The sequence below is a fragment of the Eleutherodactylus coqui genome, chromosome 7, assembly GCF_035609145.1.
Source record: "Eleutherodactylus coqui strain aEleCoq1 chromosome 7, aEleCoq1.hap1, whole genome shotgun sequence".
NCBI classification, from domain to species: domain Eukaryota; kingdom Metazoa; phylum Chordata; class Amphibia; order Anura; family Eleutherodactylidae; genus Eleutherodactylus; species Eleutherodactylus coqui.
This window is the reverse complement of record NC_089843.1, coordinates 100,623,618-100,644,190: the sequence shown is the minus strand read 5'-3', so window position 1 is coordinate 100,644,190 and position 20,573 is coordinate 100,623,618. Positions and strand designations below refer to the sequence as shown.

The following is a 20,573-nucleotide window of genomic DNA, read 5'->3' as shown; positions in this document are numbered from 1 at the left end:
TTGTTTTTTAATGAAATTGTACAGATAACGGGTCAGACTGAACATGGAAATAAATCTGAAATGATTCATCTTTGCCGGAACTTTTAATGTGACAAAAACCTGGCACTTTACAGGGGTGTGTAGACTTTTTATATCCACAGTACCTGATGCTCTTAAGGGTCAATTTTTAAAGAGGAAGCAGTTTCATTGGGCTCCTAGATGTCTGGGTTGCTAATGCAGTTCCAGGATTGGTCCATCCCTTGTATACATACTTTTAAACACTGCCACGACCATTGTATCTTTACATGTACATCATATTCATCTCTCATTTAAGATTAGATCTCTGGACATACAGTCAGACTTCTATGCCCGTTTACACCAAAATATTTTTCGTTTTAACAAGTGAAAGATGTCCGTGTTCGCTCTCATGCAGCCTGTTTATACAGGTAGATACATCATTGGCTCGTTGAAATGAGAAATCATTCAGAATTGTTCAGTCTTCCACATTCGCTGTATAAGTGAATGAGAACGACTGAATGATCAGTATTTAAACCGAACGATAAGCAAAGGAGCAGTATAAAATGAATGATAGGCCAGTACAAAATGAATGATAAATGAAAAGCGAACAATTTTTCGTTCCTAGTTCGATCGTTGTCTGTGTTTACACTGATAATCGTTCACTTTCGTTCGTTTGAATGATTTTTGAGTGATAATCGTTCTGTGACTCCATACAATATTACTCACTGTGTGAGATGAGCAAAATGAACCTGGGGTCCTAGGTTCAAGTCTGACCAAGGACAACATCTGCATGAAATTTGTATGTTCTCTTTAAGTTTCTGCTTCTTGTTTTTCTCCTCCTTTGGAGAAGCAAGAAGGAACATGGTGGTTTAGTGGTTAGATCTGTTGCCTTACTGTACTGGATTCCTAGGATCCAATCTAACCAAGGACAACATCTTCATGGAGTTTGTATCTTCTCTTTGTGTTTCCACTTCTTGTTCTTCTCCTCCTTCAGAGAAGCAAGAAGTATGGTGGCTCACTGGTAAGCACTGCTGCCCTGCAGTGATTGAGTCCTAGGTTCAAATCTGACTAAAGACAAGATGTTCTTCTTGATCAGATTTGCACCTAGGACCTCAGCAGTGTAAGGCAACAGTGCTGACCACGGAGCTACATCCTTTGAGGTAATTCGGCGAACCAACCAAACCTTTGAAAAGTTTTCTTAAATGTATTTATGAATATAGAGAGCACAAAACCATATCTATAGTAGTTTTCAAACAAAGAGCTAATGACACATCCTTAAGAATAACCATGTTTTTTTGTATGTTCTTAACAAAGCACAACTTACCTTCAAGAGGCACCGATGAAAACTTTACCATGTGTTTATGGTCCTCTGTTTCTAGATTCCAAACTACTATCTCCGTGTTATCAGTGTTTGGAAGCCGGGAAAATGCAACCACGTGTGATCCCTGACGATTCACAGCAAACGTAGTAATGAAGTCATTGCTGCAGCCCCTCACTGTGCGAATATAGGCGTATGTGTGCACATTGAACAGCTCAATGTGTACCACGTCGTGGAGTTTTGGTGATGGATACCTGTAAAACAGTGGTAATAGACTTTTTGGGCGCATACAACATGCATATGGACATTACTCATTCTCTATATTATAAGAACCCAGTGCTGCATTTTTCATGTTGCTTAGAAGACTTGCTATCTGTATATGCTGTTAATTACAACCTTCGGTTCCACAGTCTGACTGCTCTTACAGTAAAGAACCCCCTTCTGTGTTGGTGATGAAACCTGCTTTCCTCTAGACGTAGAGGATGCCCTCGTTACTGTCGCAGTTCTGGGTATAAACAGATCATGGGAGAGATCCTTGTATTTTCCCCTAATGTATTTATACATAGTTATTTGGTCGCCCCTTAATTGTCCTTTTCCAGGGTGAATAATGCTAATTTTGATAGCCTCTCTGGCTATTCCAGTCCTCTCATTCTGTTTATTAATTTAGTTGCCCTTCTTTAAACCACCTCAAGCACTGACAACTAGTGAAATAGCTATTTTTCTCGGGGTAGGAGAGACAATCGCCTGATCAACAACTGCTCAAATTGCAATTTTTTGGGAGGGGGGATGGGAAGGAGACAACTGCTCAGATGGCAATGTTAAATGGAGAAAGACAATCACTTGACCGACAACCGCTGAAATGTTTTTCTTAGTTACATTTGCATCTTCATTTTAATTTATATGGACATGTATTGCATTAGGACAGTTGTGTTCCTGTATTTATTGCATAAAGGAACAATCTGGAAAGAAAACATTTTATGACAAAGATTAATAAATCAAGTATTGTTGTGTTCCGTAAATGTACTTAGGCAAGAAACTGGTAACTGATCATGCATGTTTTCTTCAATGTCTTCCTTTTAGTACAAACAACTGCATTTGAGTGATTGGGAACATTTATCATTATTCATTATATACCTGCAAATCAGAAGGAAATACTCCTTGGTCACAGCCACACCTTGAACTGAAGCTACTGGATCTTGTGCAGTAAGTTTAGCAACAACAGCTCCTCGTCGGGCATTTAGTACCATGGCTTCCCTCCCACTCCTGTCACAAGGAAGAAGAAAAAGATTACTTCTCCATCGTGCATTCCTTTTTATTACCCTATAATGTTATAGGGTAATTTTCCATGGGACGACAGTTGCTCGAGTAATCACTCAAAAGAGCGATTATGGGCCCATGTAAACTTGGGAACCAACAGGGCAAGAGAGAGAATCGCTCACTTGTCGGAGTTGTTTGGTTTTTAGCTGACCTTAAAAAGAAGTGAGTGTTGGCCCATTTAAACAGGCAGTCATTCATCTATGAACGACTGTTTTCGCTGAATGGAGGCAGGCATTTGAAAACAAAAAAGTTTAAAAACAGCAATTCTATATTACTTTTGTCAGATTTTGTGTTCCCCATATAAAATGCTAGTAACAATTTGCTGATAATTATGCAGATCACACAGGGTTGCCAACCTCTGTAAATTCATAGAGTCCATAAAAAATTAGGACACTCCTGCCAGTGACCCTAATATAAAATTGATGCACCCTGTCCCTGTTTTTTTTCTTTATTTATTTTTATAAAGGCTAGGGCCAATGAAGGTTTTTGTGTAATTACCAATTATTTTTAGTCCATTCATAAAAATATCAAATGCACGTTTACTCCAGCCTTATAAGCTATCTCTCTCTTCTTGACCCCCTACAGTCCGTCTTCTGCCCTGCCCTCTGCACTCGACAGAAACCGCCCTGACTAAAGTGTCAAATGATCTCCTGATGGCCAAGTCGAGAGGTGACTACTCCCTACTGATCCTCTTTGACCTCTCCGCAGCGTTTGACACTGTTAACCAGTAACATCTCCCTAATATGCTTTGCTCCATCGGCCTAAAGGACACTCCTGATTCTCCTACTACCTATCTGACCGCTCATACAGCACATCCTTTGCAGGCTCTAACTACTCCCCTCTTCCCCTTGCTGTTGGGGTCCCCCAGGGCTCAGTCCTCGGCCCCTTACTCTTCTCCATCTACACAGCCCCTATTGGACAAACCATCAGGAGTTTTGGCTTTCAGTGCCATCTCTATGCTGACGACACCCAGTTATACACCTCTTCCTGTGACATCACAGCAACATTCCTCCAGAACATCACCGACTGTCTGTCCGCTGTCTCTAACACTATGTCCTCTCTCTATCTAAAACTGAACCTCTCAAAAAACTGACCTACTGGTGTTTCCACCCTCCACTAACCAACCTCATCCTGACATCTCCATTTCAGTGTGTGACACCACCATAACCCCCAGACAGCACGTCCGTCTGTCTTGGGGTTATAGTCAACCCCGATCTCTCCTTTACCCCCTATATCCAATCTCTAGCCCAGATATGTCAGCTGCACCTCAAGAACATTGCAAGAATCCACCCTTTTCTCACTGTAGACACGCTAAAAATTCTCACTGTTGCCCTCATCCACTCTCGTCTTAATTATTGCAACTCGTTGCTGATCGGCCTCTAACGCGCCAAACTCTCCCCTCTACAATCCATCCTGAATGTTTCAGCCAAGCTCATCTTCCTGTCCAGCCGCTACTTGGACGCCTCTGCCCTGTGCCAGTCAGTGCACTGACTGCCCGTCAAATACAGAATTCAATTCAAACTCACCACCCTCATCCATAAAGCCCTCCACAGCAGCGTGCCGCCCTACGTTGCCTCCCTCATCTCAATCCACCACCCAGCCTGCGCCCTCCGCTAACAAAATCATTAACAGTATGGGTAGGGTGGTAGACAGAGATGGCATGAGCATGGGTGACAGGTGATACAACTTAGTATGAACAGTGGGTACTAGCAGCAATCATGCTAATTTAATATAGTGCAACATCCATGCAAACACAGTCCTCACATAGTGCTAGCCTCAAATAAAGTGCTAGTGGTACACCATAGGAAATCTTATGCTGATATTTGGTGGATGGACAGAAAATAGACAATGTATTAATAAAGGATCCGAATTAAGCTTATGGTTCCACTAGATGTGTCCACAATAGATTACAGATTACACTGTTTTTTGTTGAAACAAAACATATAAAAAGTTTTAGCTTAAAAAAATATTCATACATTTTTGCAACTGAAAAACTGAAATGGACTTTTCAGACTCACAAAACTTTGCTTTTCTTGGGTTAAAAATGTAATAAACCTGTTATAGGAATCAGGTATCACTGAATATATTCATATAAATGTCTCCAGAGTTCACATTCCCTTAAAACAAGCATTCCAAAGTTTAAAGAGTTTCTGTACTAAGTTAATGAAATACTGTTAAAGAAAATGGCTTTACACTGAACCAAAATGATTTCATAAACTAAAATATGCACAATCTCTAAGAACTTATATTGTATTACTGCATATTACATTTATAACTAATCCTATATTCAATCTGCCTTTTACTTACTACTGTCCTCAGTCAGGGGTCTGCCATTCATGTAGAAGAAAAGTAAGGGCTGTAACACAGGTCTGAAGGGCCATGGGTGGAGGCCCACATGAGTGTTAACAGGAAAGTGGGAAGGAAAGGGTTAACAGTAATGAAGAAAGCAGAGTTAGGAGGGAGATGGGGGGAGTTACAAAAGTGGGGGTGGGGGGAAGACCATTGGAGAGCTGAGAGGAAAGAAGACAGAAGCAGGATAACAAAGAAGTCGCACCTTCCGCCCTTTGATTGTTTTATTAAAATGGGGATAAAATGGTTAATGTTAAATGTTGAGGAATATGGGGTGAGGGTGGTTTGGTTGTTGGGAATTTATTAAATTGTCATGGCAGTGATTGTCGGGTGGGGGTCTTTGGAGTCTGTTATACAATTGGTTGGGGGGAGGCAGGGTTTGGATAGCCACCTTCCCCCTTTCATTGGATGGTTGGTGTTGGGTTTGTCGTCTCTGACAGGGGGAAGTCCTTCCAGAGATGGTAGAGTTTATCAAACTACTAATGACTACTTGTCTGAGAGTATGTATGTATATATGTGTTTGTGATTCTTATGCTCCACCCCTGGTGATGTCATCAGTCCACCCCCTGGTGACATCATTGAAGGTCCTACAACATATATAAAACACAGAGTCTGACCGACAGAAAAACAACCCAGGGCTCTTGAAAAATAACAAATTATCTTACAACTAAACCACTATTATGTCAGACACAACTTGGCAGTCCTGATAGAACACACTGACCTACCTCCACCACAGAGATCCGGTGGGCTGAAGGACCTGTGGTGATGTCACTGCTGTGGGAGGAGCTAAGCTGTGTTTGTCTTGTGTGGTAATCAAGCTGCTGTGTGTGTGATGTATGGGGATCATAATGGATGCACCATGCAGAGCTGTGTGGCGCATTGCGCCATCAGAAACACTGGTACTATAATTTCCTAATAATTACTAGTAGCCTGATAAAGGCTAGTGGTGTCTCAGAGTCAGTTGGAGTATGGCTGAAGGCGATCGGGATATTTCCCTATAAATGGTGAAATGACAGATTTTGGGGCTCCAAGGACCCCCCCCCCCCTCTTTTTGATGGATGGTGAAAATTAATTAAAATTTTTTTGGTTAGAATGGATTAATTTAATTAAGTTAAATTGTTTGTAATAAAATGGCTGCTGTGGCAAATTATCGAAAGAAGTATTAAGTACCTGTCATTATTTTGAATGTACTGGGTGTGGGGTTGGTAACTTGGAGGTCATGGGGCTACAGCTGGTAACGACTCCGGTATACCCGAGTCATGTCATGGCTGTAGTTTGACCAGTTTTCAGTAATAATCAGATTAAATTCTATAATTATGCTTCACCTTCATCATTTAACCTGATAACTCGATCCATATAGTTTATTGCATTCACCTTACCTGTAGGCAAATACAATGTACTCTTTAAATGAATTCCTAGAAACCAGAATGGATTGGTTTTTATGAACTGGTGCTTCGTCTGCAGGAATGTCTATGTGACGGATAAGCTTACAGGAGTCAGCCAAGTCAAATACCTGAAATACAAGGAATCGTGAATAAAACACTAAATATAAGCGATAAAGTACAAAATAAACCTGTATATTATATGCACCATCTAAGCAGTTAGTAAAACAGTTTTAAAGTAATCCTCCCATCTGTATGCATACATACTTAGCTTTCTAAATACATCCTGTAAATGTTACTTCGCATGGTGGATCTACTGCATACATATATACTGTATTTCTAACTTTTAGGCCACTCTCACACAGGAGTTTCTTAAAGAGTTTTAGCAGGCGTTTTGAAATGCCCACTAAAAACGCTGTACGGAGCCTCCATTGAGTTCAGAGAAGATGGAACAATACCTCTGCAGCGCCACCTATTGGATAGCAGCATTCCTCCAAATCAATGAACGGCTGAAAAACGCTGCATTTTTACAAACGCCTGTGTGAGACTGGCCTTATTAATTCCATATCACATCTAGCAGAAAAAAAGTAATTCGAGAACTGACCTTAACTAAATGGCTCCCATCAAAAAAAGCTAAGAGAAGCTGCCCATCCATAGCAGATGTCAGGATTGGGGCATCCAAACAATTATTGGCGGCATAAACCATTTTGCTGCATGAGAGGTCCCAGATCTGGAAACTGTGGTCCTGGGTGACAGCAATGACTCTGTTCTGCATACATGCAGTAATAGAGTCAATGTTTTTTCCAACGTCATGAAGAGTGAATACAGGCTTTCCTGCTGCGAGGTCCCAAACCTTCACGGTGCCATCCCTGGAAGCGGTCAGTGCTCGCAGGTCAGTCTGCACTTCTGCAACTGCAGTAATGCTGTCGGTGTGACCTATACAACAACAATGTTAACAATGGGCAATACTCCTTAATTGTGTTTAATTGGGCTTTCTGGGCACAAAATGGAAATTCTGAAAATGCTGAAATTAGAGGTACAGCTAAGTAGCGGCAACCTGTACCTTTATTCTGCCACCCTTCTTCATCTGGTGTAGCTACAGATCTGCCACTGTGTTTACATGCATCACCTCCGCAGTAAACACAGCTTTTACCTATAACTCCCAGCCATGCATAGAACTTGTCTCCACCCACAGCTCACAGGTCCTACAACTTACCAGCACCAACCTCCCTCTCACTCAGAGTGCCAGAGAAAGTTGGGGAAGCAGACGGACAGGACCCTCCGCCACTCTGAGCTGCACATGAGCAATACAGCACAGTGCTTCCACTCCTGTCCTCCCATCATGCACTGCTCACAGGATGTTGGAGGCTATGGATGGGGAGGAAGTAGAAAATGCCGACAAGATGTCCGAGGAAGTAGAGACATTTTTAGATGGTAATACCCCTTTAAGTTTTTTATTGTGGCACTTGGGATTGGTTCAGTCTGACAATGTGGTGCTTGGAGCAGAAAGGATTGTGAACCCTGGTATTATCAGTATGCAGTAAGCTCCTTTACACCCTCTGGTGGTAAAGTGTGGCTAGAAAATTACCATTTAAAGGGATTATCCAGGAGTGAAAAAATTTGGCAAAACTATTCACCAAGCTGCTCAAACATAAAAGAAGCCATACTCACCTCACCCGATCCCTTGCTGCTCCCATTCCTAAGGTGCACAGTTCCCTGCTGCTCTCCACTTCCTGCCATAGCAGCAGTGATATTTCAATGCAGAGACATGTGATTGCTGCAGCTGATCATCACCTGAAGTGATCCGGTGATTAGCTGCAACGGTCACAGGTCTCTAGTGTAAGTGACCTGATTGCTGCAACAGGAAGTAGAAAGCAGCTGGGAAATTAGGTACCATAGGAACGGGAGTGGCAAGGGCTTGGATGAGGTGAGTATGGCCGCCTGCAGACGGCCGGGTCGAATCCCACTGCGAGAATTCTCGCAGCGGGATGCGGTCCTGTCCCCCTGCAGAGGCCTGCTGCTCACCCGCTCCCGGCGTCTTCACATTCTCTTCTATGCGCCGGCTACCAGCCAGTCGGTGCATGCGCAGAGAGGAGCCGGCCCGTCACCACTGACATTCCTGTGCAGGCCTCTGCGAGACTCACACAGAAATAGAACATGCCGCGATTTATTTTTTAGTGCGTGTTTTCACGTAGACAAATCGCGGCCCTCTGTCTAGAATTGCGTTTTCTAATGCAATCCTATGGTAGCGGCCACAGGCGGAAATTCTGCAGGAAATCCTGCCACGGAATTTCCGCTTGTGTGCGGGAGGCCTATGACTTTTATATGTGTGTTTACAGTCCGGTGAGCAGCTTTGCAAAAAATTTGTTTCCGGATAAGAGTTTTAACTATGTATATGCTGGTGATTTTTACCTACTATAAGGCCAGCTTCACACGAAGGGCCTCAGCGCTGCGTTTTTGCACACTGAATGCAGCTTTATTGCGCACATGTTGGCGCACTTTACTGTACTTTTTCTGCCCTGAGGGCATGTTCATTTGCGTGCTGCAAACAAATACACCGATTGAAGTGGCTAATTAGTTCCATTGACTTATACGAAGATCTTTGGTGCGCAAAGATAGAGCATGTTCTATTTTTTTCTGCATGACCAAAATGTGTGCACAAAATTTGGAAATGTGAACGAACCCATTGAAATCAGTGAGTTCTATTCTCTGCATATTACACGCGCACATACGTCTGTGTGAAGCCGGCCTGAAAACTGAAATTGAATGAAAGAAATTGGTGGACATTGTGTGTGGCTTGTACAAGTTATTTGACGGTCAAGGCTCTGAATGAGTAATAATAAAAAAAATCGTACACAAAATTCCGTACAGATATAGGTTTCAAATAAAGTTTCTGCGAAAGGCGTACAAATCATGTAGAATAGACAGCCGGTGTACCTGCTAAGGTGTCATAGAGAATCCCTCCAGGTGGCAGAAGGCATGTGAATGAAGGTATAAAAGTAGCAATAATAGAGGACTGCTGACACTGAGACATCAAAGATGGCAGTAATGGATATTTCCTCGGATCACCTAGAAGTTACAAGAGTCGCTCATTAAATGAAATTTAATTTGTGCATTGAGACCATTTTTGGTCGGACCATTTTGCAAACATTAGGTCACTTTAGACTTATTATACCCTTGTTAAATATACTTCAGGAAACCGAACATTCAAAATCAATTTCACGAGATTCCGGTTTGTTTAGGGTGATTTCACACCTTCGGTTGGAGGTTCCGTCGCAGATCAGACATAAAATAACGGAACAAAAAGCACTTCATGCAGCACTTTTTTTCCGGCAAAGACCCGGGAGCTGAGTGGAGACCGAACGGAACCTATAATAGTCATTAGAGTCCGTTGGGCGCTGTTCGCTTCTGCCATAGGACAGAGCCATTTAGTCAAGGTATTCCCCTCTGATGCTCCCCGAACGAAGCAGGAAACCAGAATTCGTGATGCAGATGTGAAACTATCCTAATTGATATAATAAGGGTGTTTTCACGTCTGCGTTGGAACTTCCAGTTGGAGATTCTGTCGCAGATATGGCTAAAAGATGCGCCGCATGCAACACTTTCTCTTCCAGCTAAAAGCCGGGCAGCTGAATGGAAAATGAACAGACCTGAATGGAGCAAGAAAGCAGAACCCCCGTCGCAGGAGTGAAATCAGCCTTACTTTAGCCAACATTTATATATTTTAATACTGAACAATTTCCATACAAGAGTATTGTTTTATTGGATGATATTACTATGTTTAGTCCTACCGGGGGCCACAGGCTTATCCAAGGCGTCTATCTGGTGCAGGCGTCCTGTAAGTTGTGAGGCCAGCTGACAGGGGTCTCTCTGTAGCACCTTCATGGACAACTGAAGAGTTTCATATAGTAGATTCAAATCAAGCATTGGCCTGTCAATCAGAAAGCCTAATCAGGGAGCGATCAGTGGTGTGATAGCACACAAGTTATGTATAGATTACATACTACGTTTTGGACCCATAAGACCCAATGTAGCACTGCCTTGTATCAGTTATCACAGAAAGTATGTACACAAGTAGTAGGTTACCAGTAAGGGGCTGTTCATATCTGTGTTGGAGGCTCCATTCACAGCCCCTAGCACAGATCTGGCACAAAGACCCAGATGAAATAGTGCAGCATGCCATGCTATTTTGTACAGGTAAATGATAGGCAACACAGGAATTCCAACGGACCCCATTATAGCCAAAGGGGTCCGTCAGACCCCATCTGTGACAGTAAAGTACAGTATCCGGCACTTCTGTCAGATTTGTTGTTCGGTTCCTATAACGGAGGTGAGCAGAGATGTGAAAATGGGCTAAAATATATGTGTTTGCAGTTTATTTAACCCCTTAGCGACATGGCCTATTTTGGACCAAAGGACTTGACAATTTGGGGGGGGGGGGATTTTCAAAATCCATAACTTTTTCCGTAGACATGACTGCATGAGGGCTTGTTTTTTGTGTGGAAATTTGTAGTTTTTATTGGTACAATTTTTTGGGTACATTTAATGTATTGTATAACTATTGTTAATTTTTTTTGGAGGGCAGAAAGAAAACACACCTTAATTCTGCCATTGTTTTTTTTTTACAGAGTTAATCATAATCAGCATAAATTCCATGCATATTTTTTTCCATTAGTTGGTATGATTATGACAATACCAATTTTATATATTTTTTGTTTTAGGTTTTTCCACTTTTGCATAATAAAAGCCCATTTCTATGGAAAATTATTATTCTTTGCATTGCTGCAATCAAAGTGCTAAAACTTTTCAATTCTTCCATCAACGAACTTCTGTGAGGGCTTGCTTTTTGTGTGACGAGCTGTAGTTTTTATTATTACCATTTTGGGTCAGGGAAACCTTTTTTGATCACGTTTATTGAGTTTTTATGGAGGTAAAATGAACAGAAAAAGCATTTTGGCTCAGTTTTTTTTTCCGTTTTTTTTTTACTTGCCATGCAGGGTAAAAAGTGTTTTCAATTTATTGTACGGATGCGACAATACCAAACGTGTGTTTTTTGTTGTTTTTTTTAAACAAAGAAGGGAGAAAGTGAGCAAAAAATAATTTTGAAAACATTTTTTTACATGTTTTTTTTTTTTTTAACTATTTTTATTTATTTATTTTTCTACATATTTATGTCCCTATAGAGGACTTGAACCTGCAATGCTATGATCACACTGACAATACATTGCAGTACTTCTGTACTGCTATGGATTATTAATTCTCATAGCAATCACAGGCCATGGCAAACCCGGATACCATTGTCTGGTGCCCTGTTGTCATGGCAAGCCTCTGGCCCTCTGCAATTTAATAGCGGAGGACCAATGACTTCACAGAGGGAATGCCCTCCCTCTGAAAACATTTTACATGCCGCGACCAACATTGATTGTGGCTTGTAAGGAGTTGACAGTGGGGATCAGTGTTCTCAACAATCCCCGCCGTTATAGTGGGAGGCTGGCTGTCAATCACAACCGGCTCCCACTGAGGATGGTGTGGGCTCAGAAGAGCTCCTAATTTAAAGAGTCTATTGCTGCCAAGCCATTTTACACAAGGTCCTATTAAACCGACGATTTAAAATGATTTTGGTTCCTTGCCTTGTGATAGATGTACTCTATTGTCCATTCGTTCTAAAAAACTAGTGTTTTACACAACCCTTATGATGGCAAAGTTTATGTAAATTTGGAGCCACAAACTTTGGCTTAGCGCAAGTTAACCCTTTCCAATCCACTGTCTGACGTCTGAAGACATTCTGATTGAAAGCTGTACAGCTCCGATGTCGGAAGACGTCTTGCAGGGTATTCTTACTGTATATTACTGGCCGCTCTGTTGACGGGGCCTCTCCAGCATGTCCCATACCGCAGTACTGGCTCTAGCCAGCACATGGCGCCATTGTATAATGGTAGAAAGAGAAAACCCCCTAGGAAACCCTGAATCCAAAATTGGATTGCAAAGGTTTAAACTGGGTCTGAGAGGGGGTCTTTCGAACAGGAAACTCCTAGAGTGTTACATGCAATGGATCTTTCATCTAAATAGTATGTACCCCATAGGAGTCAATGAGGGATCCCACCAGAGTATTTAATATGTAATATACATTAAGCAGAAATATATTATTATTTGAGAAATGTGATTATATACACCCTAGTTGTGGGAATTGGGAACAAGTGGTTGTAATTTATTAGAGCTGCACATTCAGTAAAGGTCCGGTGTGATTTTTATATTACATATATAAAAAAGCTTTACGTTTTAAGTGAGAGTACATCAGAATATTGAGGTACTGAAATGGTTCAATATTGCCCTCTATGAATTTTTTTCTGAATAAATTGGTGATGTGGGTCCCCAGGGTCCTCGTTTTGTTGATAACTATCTTTTACACAGACTTCGAATAAAAGTTATGTTAACTTATAACATTAGGGTACTTTTACACGTAGCGATAATTCATTCAAACAAGCGAGCGATTACACAGTTTGCTCAGGCGGTCAGTTTAAACACAAAGATAAATTGTTTATTAATTTTTTTCTTAACAGGAGTGTTCAGTAGTTCTGTTTACTATATCAGTGTATGAAAACGACTGAATGACTGGTGTTTAAACCGAACGATTGGCAAATAAGGCAGTGACGATTTTTATGCCTGCATAAAATGAACAATGAACGATAAGCATTCAATCATTGGCCATGTTCAAACTAAACAATTATTGTTCAAATTGGATCATTCCAGCTATTTTTTGCAAGATATTGTTCCATGTAAGAGCACTATTGCCTGTAAGTTAGCCTTTTCCTGCTCCTTTAAGCTAGTTTCTATTAACAATGACAAATATGTCACAATTGTGCTAAGATTGCAATGACAATGTCATAATAATGATGATAACAACACAATGACAATTATGTCACAATAACGATGAAGTCACAATGAAAATGAAGTCATAATAATGGTGATGTCACAATGTCATAACTAGAGATGAGCGAACGTGCTCGGCCCCGCCCCTTTTTCGCCCGAGTACCGCGATTTTCGAGTACTTCCGTACTCGGGCGAAAAAATTCGGGGGGCGCCGTGGCGGCGCGGGGGGTTGCGGCGGGGAGTGGGGGGGAGAGGGAGAGAGAGAGGGCTCCCCCCTGTTCCCCGCTGCTACCCCCCGCACCGCCGCGCCTCTCCCCGCCCCCCGGCGCCCCCCGAATCTTTACGCGCGAGTACAGAAGTACTCGAAAATGGCGGTACTCGGGTGCGTAAGTAATTATTACGAGTACGTTCGCTCATCTCTAGTCATAACCATAATAACGTCACAATCATGATTTCATAATCACTATGATGTCACAATGACATCATAATAATGATAATTACCAAAAATATTCCCAAAGGCAAAAAAATAGCCTAATGGTTATAACCTTCCAAAAGAGAATAATATAAAATTATATACTTTATTGACATATATGTACTCAAAACAGACAAAAACACTTTAAAATTAAAAAATAGGTGGCTGAACTATATCCTTAGTGAGTCCATAAATAAACTAAATATATATTGCTTTTCACAATGCCAATGATATTATAACCATGATGATGTCACAATGAAGTTGTTGCCACAATAACAATGATGTCATAATGGTGATATCACAATGACGTCATAATCAACTTTGATGTTACAATGAAGATAATTTTGTAATCACGGTGATATCACAATAACAATGATGTCATAATCATGATGCTGTCATAACAATGATGATGTCATAATCAGCATGATGTCATAATCATAATGTCACTGTGATGCTGATGTTACAATTGTGATAGGGGCGAGGGATGAGAACATTATTTTTCCACTATATATGGCACTAGTCAGGCCTCACATTGAATACTGCGTACAGTTCTAGACACCGGTGGCTCAGGAAAGATGTTGCAGTGCTTGAGAGGGTTCAAGAAAGGGCAACTACATTAATAAACGGAAATGAAGGACTAGAACACCCAGAGAGGCTATCAAAATTGGGATTATTCACCCTAGAAAAAAGACGGCTAAGGGCGACCAAATAACTATGTATAAATACATTAGGGCCAATACAAGGATCTCTCCCATGATCTGTTTATACCCAGGACTGTGACAATAACAAGAGGGCATCCGCTATATATAGAGGAAAGAAAGTTTCATCACCAACACAGAAGGGGGTTCTTTACTGTAAGAGCAGCAAGACTGTGGAACGATCTTGAGGAAGTGGTGATCACAAAATCGATAGAGGAGTTTAAGAGGGACTAGATGTCTTTTTAGAGTACTATGACATTACAGGTTATAGACAATAAATAGTTAACAGGGTTGTTGATTCGGGGATCTTCCGACGGCCGGACTTGGAGTCAGGAAGGAACTTTTTGCAGAAGAGTGTTAATCCAGGGATTATTCTAACTGCTATTAAGGAGTCGGGAAGGAATTTTTCCCCTCAAAATGGGATAATTGGCTTCTACCACATTGGTTTTGTTTTGCCCTCCTCTGGATCAACACGGGGTGGGGCAGAAACAGACTGAACTGGATGGACATTTGTTTTTTTTTCAGCCTACCATACTATGTTACAATGACAGTTATGTCATAATCGCACAGATGATTATGTATCAATGAAGATGATGTCATAATCCCAATCGTAGATAAATTAATAGCTGTCCTACACATAGAACAGTGTTATAAACAAGTTACCGTTTCCTTCTCCCAGCCATAACCACAATTCTTAGCAGCTTACACTAGTTTTAAGAACTCTGTATCCCAATAATGGTCAATGGGTGGGTAACATAATCGCCTTGTAATAGAAAGTTCGTCTGTTGGTAAACGTTGCCATGATGAATTGTCAAAGATTCGCTCATCTCTAATCATTCATAAAACAAAAGTACACCTCCTATTCAAATACATTCATCTCCATACCAAATGCCTTACCGCTCAGGACTTGTGGCTGCTTTAATGTCTTCTTGGATTTCCACCACCGTGATGGCCCAGGCTTTATGTAGCAAGTACTCATAGCTGAATATGCATTCTGTCACCAGACGTTGTATTTGATTAGACAACAGCAGATGATATGATATCCCAAGGATTTTACGCAGGTTAAACACATGGGCAGTTCGGTTTTCATGCTTTACCGCCCATGACAATGGCATGATTGGTGTGGCAGTATCACTTTTATGAAGTCTATTACGACTTCGACTTTCTAGGTAATAATCAGCAAACGCAGAGTGGATAGAAAGTTGATAATCCTTTGACTTCACATATCTATTCATACAAGCAGTCCTAAAGTGACTGTGAGCCCAGTTAATAACATAGCTATCATCTGTCCTTTGTTCCACCAAGTAAATCCCAAAGTCGTTGCATAGCTTGATCCAGAGTACTTGTGGAAATACTGGTACAGCCACTCCCTGGTATTGTCTTATTTCATCCATTACCGCTTGGTCAAGTGTCAATAAATCTAGGAGCTCTTCTTGTGTGATGCCATTTCTGGACAGTGAAATATATGTGGTGGCTTTTTTTACTACTTGTTCACCATGTATTTTCTCTAGTCTTGAGAGGAGCCAGACACACATCTTAGAGATATCAGGATGTAGAAGGATTTCTTGGTCAGGGCTGTAGGATCTCCATTGATGTGACTCCATATAAGAGCACACTGCATAGAGTGGAAGAGGACATGCTGTACAGGCCTCACGGAGAACTTTATTTTGGTGTCCTGTGAGTTTACGACAATCCCTATTCAGCCATAAATCAATCATATCATTTATTTCTACTGAACTTAATGGTGGTATCTGAATAATATTCTGCTCCAATGTAAGTTTCTGCAAGAAAATAAAATGAAAACATCTAAGAAAGTAGTGTAATGGGAAAACCACTAATCGTAATGTTGTATTGTAATTACCTGTTGAGTAGCCTATGTAATACAAAGTGTTTTGGAAGGTATATTATATTAGAGAGGGGACATATTATATGGAAACATTAAGCCTTTGATTTTATGACTACCAAGAATCAATAGCAATTTTCATTAGCCCCTTAATGGTCTAGAATCATACCATTAACATGTATCAAGCTTCTCATAGACATGGCACCTTTTGGGGGGCAAATCCTGTCAAAACTGATGTCCACATCTATAGAAAGAGCCTGAATGTTCTAAAATGTTTTGTGGGGAAACGGATGGAGAGGGTTTTTGCAATATGCACAACACAGATGTTCATTTGATTCCCACAGTAAAAAATGTCATGCTTGGCCAAGAAAGCATGTTAATTGAAGATAGTTGTCGCTTAACATTTCATCTTGCTGCAGTTATTTGACTCTGACCGACCAGACTTAAAGAGGCTGTCCAGTTGTAAACTTTGGATAGCCTATGGTTAGATTAAGCCATCAATAGTAGATTAGAGCCCTGCCAATCAGCTGTTCTCTGGGCTGGTGCACTTGTGTACTGAGCTGACATCAATGCCTGTAATACCCAGCCTGGCCACTGCAGTGGGAATGGAGAGATCTGCTTCCTGCAGAAATCCGTACAGTGCATGAGTGCACCAACCTGGCAAACAGCTGATCGGCATAGGCTCCCAGGCGACAAGTCCCTGCCAATCTACTATTAATGGCTTTGCGTAAAGATAGGCAATCAATAGTTTATAACTAAACAACCTTTTTACATTTTATAGCACAAGGAATGTCATGGAATAATTAGCATTATGATTCATATTAATCTACGTTGCTAGATAAGGACATTTATATATGTATTGGAGGACTGTCTCACATGAGCAAATAGTAATAGAGTATTACACATGCAGATTTTGTGTGCATAACATGCTGTACCAAAATCCCATAGGCGGCCATGCTGCCGCTTACATGAATTAGGTAAATTATGCACACAGGTAAATTTGTAGCATGTTCTATCTTGGCGCGTATTATGCACCCATACACTCCACAATAGTAGATGGCAATGGGTAGCATGCAGCCATAATGCAAAGTCATTGTGTACTGGCTGTGTACCGCGCATATATCTTGCCTAAGGCTGGGTTCACATCTGTCATAGGAGCAGCAAAAGAATATGCTGGAGTGCTGAATCTCCATCACATTACGGACATTGATGGCATCTGATGGACTCCATTAAAGGAGATGTCTCGAGGAAGCAGTTAATTTTTTTTTTTGCCCAGTCCCCCCCATTAAACACACATTACTAAGCCCCCCTGTAAATGACATTTCTAGCTGGTTTCTACTTACCGTTCCAGCGTTTCAGCAAGTTATAAAAGTTTCCTCAAGATGGCCGCCGGCTCTTTCCCAGTCGCTCGCTGCAGCCCGACGTGCGCGCTCCCGAGACGCCGCCAGCTGTGTCTCCATGGCAACCGGACGCATCGCAGCCGCCGACCAGACGCCCCGCAGCCGCCGACCAGACAGCAGGTAACCGGCGCTAGCCCCCGGCTCCCCAGCGCTAGCTCCCCCGGCGCAGCGACAGCCCCCCCCATCGCAGCGACAGCCCCCCCGGCCTAGCGCTAGCTCCCCCGGCGCAGCGACAGCCCCCCCGGCCTAGCGCTAGCTCCCCCGGCCTAGCGACAGCCCCCCCGGCCTAGCGACAGCCCCCCCGGCCTAGCGCTAGCTCCCCCGGCCTAGCGACAGCCCCCCCGGCCTAGCGACAGCCCCCCCGGCCTAGCGCTAGCTCCCCCGGCGCAGCGACAGCCCCCCCGGCCTAGCGACAGCCCCCCCCATCGCAGCGACAGCCCCCCCGGCCTAGCGACAGCCCCCCCCATCGCAGCGACAGCCCCCCCGGCCTAGCGACAGCCCCCCCCATCGCAGCGACAGCCCCCCCGGCCTAGCGCTAGCTCCCCCGGCGCAGCGGCAGCCCCCCCGGCGCAGCGGCAGCGCAGCCCGGCGCAGCGGCAGCCCCCCCCGACCCATCACTTACCTGGGAGGCTTCTCGGGGCTGCTGGGCTGGGCTGGGCTGGTCTTCTCCGCTGGGCAGCTCCAGTTTCTGCACCTTCCTCTAACAGAGGATGGTGCAGAATGGCCGCTTCAGCGCGCTCCCGAGCAGTGACAGCTCGTCTGCGCATGCGCAGAAGAGCTGTAGCGCGGAGCACACTGAAGCGGCTCGTGCTGAATGGAGAAGACCGGACTGCGCAAGCGCGTCTAAAAAAGCAAGCTGCCAGCGAATTTAGACGGAACCATGGAGACGAGGACGCTAGCAACGGAGCAGGTAAGTGGAATAACTTCTGTATGGCTCATATTTAATGCACAATGTATATTACAAAGTGCATTAATATGGCCATACGGAAGTGTATAACCCCACTTGGTTTCGCGAGACCACCCCTTTAACTTATAGTGAAGTTTGTTTGGTTCCCTTATGGTATTCATCATTCTTCCCAAAAAAATAACACTGCAAACTGCAATATTTTTCTGACAAATATGACAGAATCTACAAAGAGGGCTCTGAACGGAGTCTCTGATACAGATATGAACACAGCCTAATACATAACAAATTTACCTAAGTTTCATACTATTTAACTGGTTCCTGACTGCTCATAGACTGGTAAGGAGGCCATGCATGGTAAAAAAAAAAAGGGCAGTAAGGTTTCTGGTTAGGAAGTGGTTAAATCTGCAATTAAAAAAACAGAAGCAGCAGTTGGGATTACCTGTAAGTGCCTGAAGGAGTCTTGGTCTGGCACAGATGAAACAGACACGATGAAATATACATGTGGGGGCAGTTGTGTGGGTATCCAGGACAGATGTGCTTCACTTTCTGATAACTCCTCCATACCATCCAAGGTTAACATGAGTGGTCTACTTTCGGTAGCCAATTCCAGAACAGTTGAGAACTCATTTATCAATCCCTTAAGATTCTTAGAATATAAAAAAGTAACATTGCAAACATATCAACACTCAATGGTAAAACCAAACTCTATGAACTTTTTATTAACTGCACATCTAGTTCTACCAGGTCCAGATAAATATATATGTGTGTATTCTCTACTCTTTTAGGCATTGCATTAGTTTTCACCCTTCTGTTTAAGTACAGCCATTAGAGAATCATTTATGCCCATAGACTCATTTTGCAAGATGTGGTTGACTATGCTTTTCAATACAACTTAGTTTCAATTTTTTTTAAAGAGTTAAAAAAAGGTTATGCAAAAAAAAAATTTTCCTAAAGGAGACCCTTTTTTGACAAATGTCCTTAGAGGTCCATGTACACATTTGGTGTGTATTCCTAGAACACTTCCAAGCATGTATAGAGCCTAATGAGACAAGAGGTCTGAGTTATTCCTGTGCTATAGTTGTAACATAGTAATATAGTATGTTAGGTTGAATGAAGACAATGTCCATCTAGTTCAGCCTGATTCTGCCCCCCCCCCCCCCCATCCTTGTTGATCCAGAGGAAGGCAAAAAAAAACAATGAGGCAGAAGCCAATTAGCCCATTGGGATAAAAAATTCCTTCCCGACTCCATAATGGCAGTCAGGATAATCCCTGAATCAACGTTTGAGTTCTACCTAACTCCAAGACCCAGATCAACAACTCTACTAGTCACCTAATGTCTATATCCTATATTAACGTAGCGTTCTAGAAAGACCTCTAGTCCCCTCTTAAACCCCTCTACCTTGCCATCACCACGTCCTCAGGCGCCCCAAAGTCTCACTGCTCTTACAGTAAAGAACACCCTTCTTTGCTGGTGATGAAACCTGCTTTCCTCTAGACGTAGCGGATGCCCTCTCGTTACCGTCGCAGTCCCGGGTATAAACAGATCATTGGAGAGTTCCTTGTATTGTCCCCTAATGTATTTATACATAGTTATTTGGTCACCTCTTAACCGTCTTTTTTTCAGGGTAAATAATCCCAACACGGTTTGTGTTACATTAACTAATGTATGTTGTATCTTTGAACAAACACAGAATGTCGTTGTGTAGATTAAAGAGGATCTGTGATGGTTTTCATGTCAGCAGGGCAGCCTGAACAGATTTGCAGCCAGGTGAGTCCATCTCCTAGGCCGCTCTCACACATGAACACGGCAAAGCTCCGTGATTTGCCGCAATTTTACTTTCGCTTTCGGCAGCAATCCCTGCGTTTGACAGCGTGTTTTAGTGCACCCCATCATTGAGATGGGTGATGAGGTGCGCTAAATAGACAAATATACAGCATACAGCGCTCGAAAATCGTGGCGCTGAAAAGCACCGTCCAGCGCCGTGATTAAACGCATGCCTGTGAGGCCCACTAATTCCG

General features: G+C 42.6%; 1 protein-coding gene across 2 annotated transcripts in view; it reads right to left on the bottom strand.

Annotated features, from left to right (window-relative positions):
* Positions 1-20,573, bottom strand: part of LOC136572673 (uncharacterized) — a 74,157-nt gene that overhangs the window by 15,407 nt on the left and 38,177 nt on the right. For both annotated transcript variants that reach the window (XM_066573484.1, XM_066573485.1), the window contains exons 15-22: positions 18,993-19,199; positions 15,301-16,184; positions 10,155-10,294; positions 9,301-9,432; positions 6,968-7,299; positions 6,361-6,494; positions 2,450-2,578; positions 1,322-1,569 (exon numbers count right to left, since the gene is read on the bottom strand). In XM_066573484.1, the coding sequence (XP_066429581.1) occupies positions 1,322-1,569; positions 2,450-2,578; positions 6,361-6,494; positions 6,968-7,299; positions 9,301-9,432; positions 10,155-10,294; positions 15,301-16,184; positions 18,993-19,199 (2,206 nt within the window). The remainder of the gene's footprint in view (positions 1-1,321; positions 1,570-2,449; positions 2,579-6,360; positions 6,495-6,967; positions 7,300-9,300; positions 9,433-10,154; positions 10,295-15,300; positions 16,185-18,992; positions 19,200-20,573) is intronic.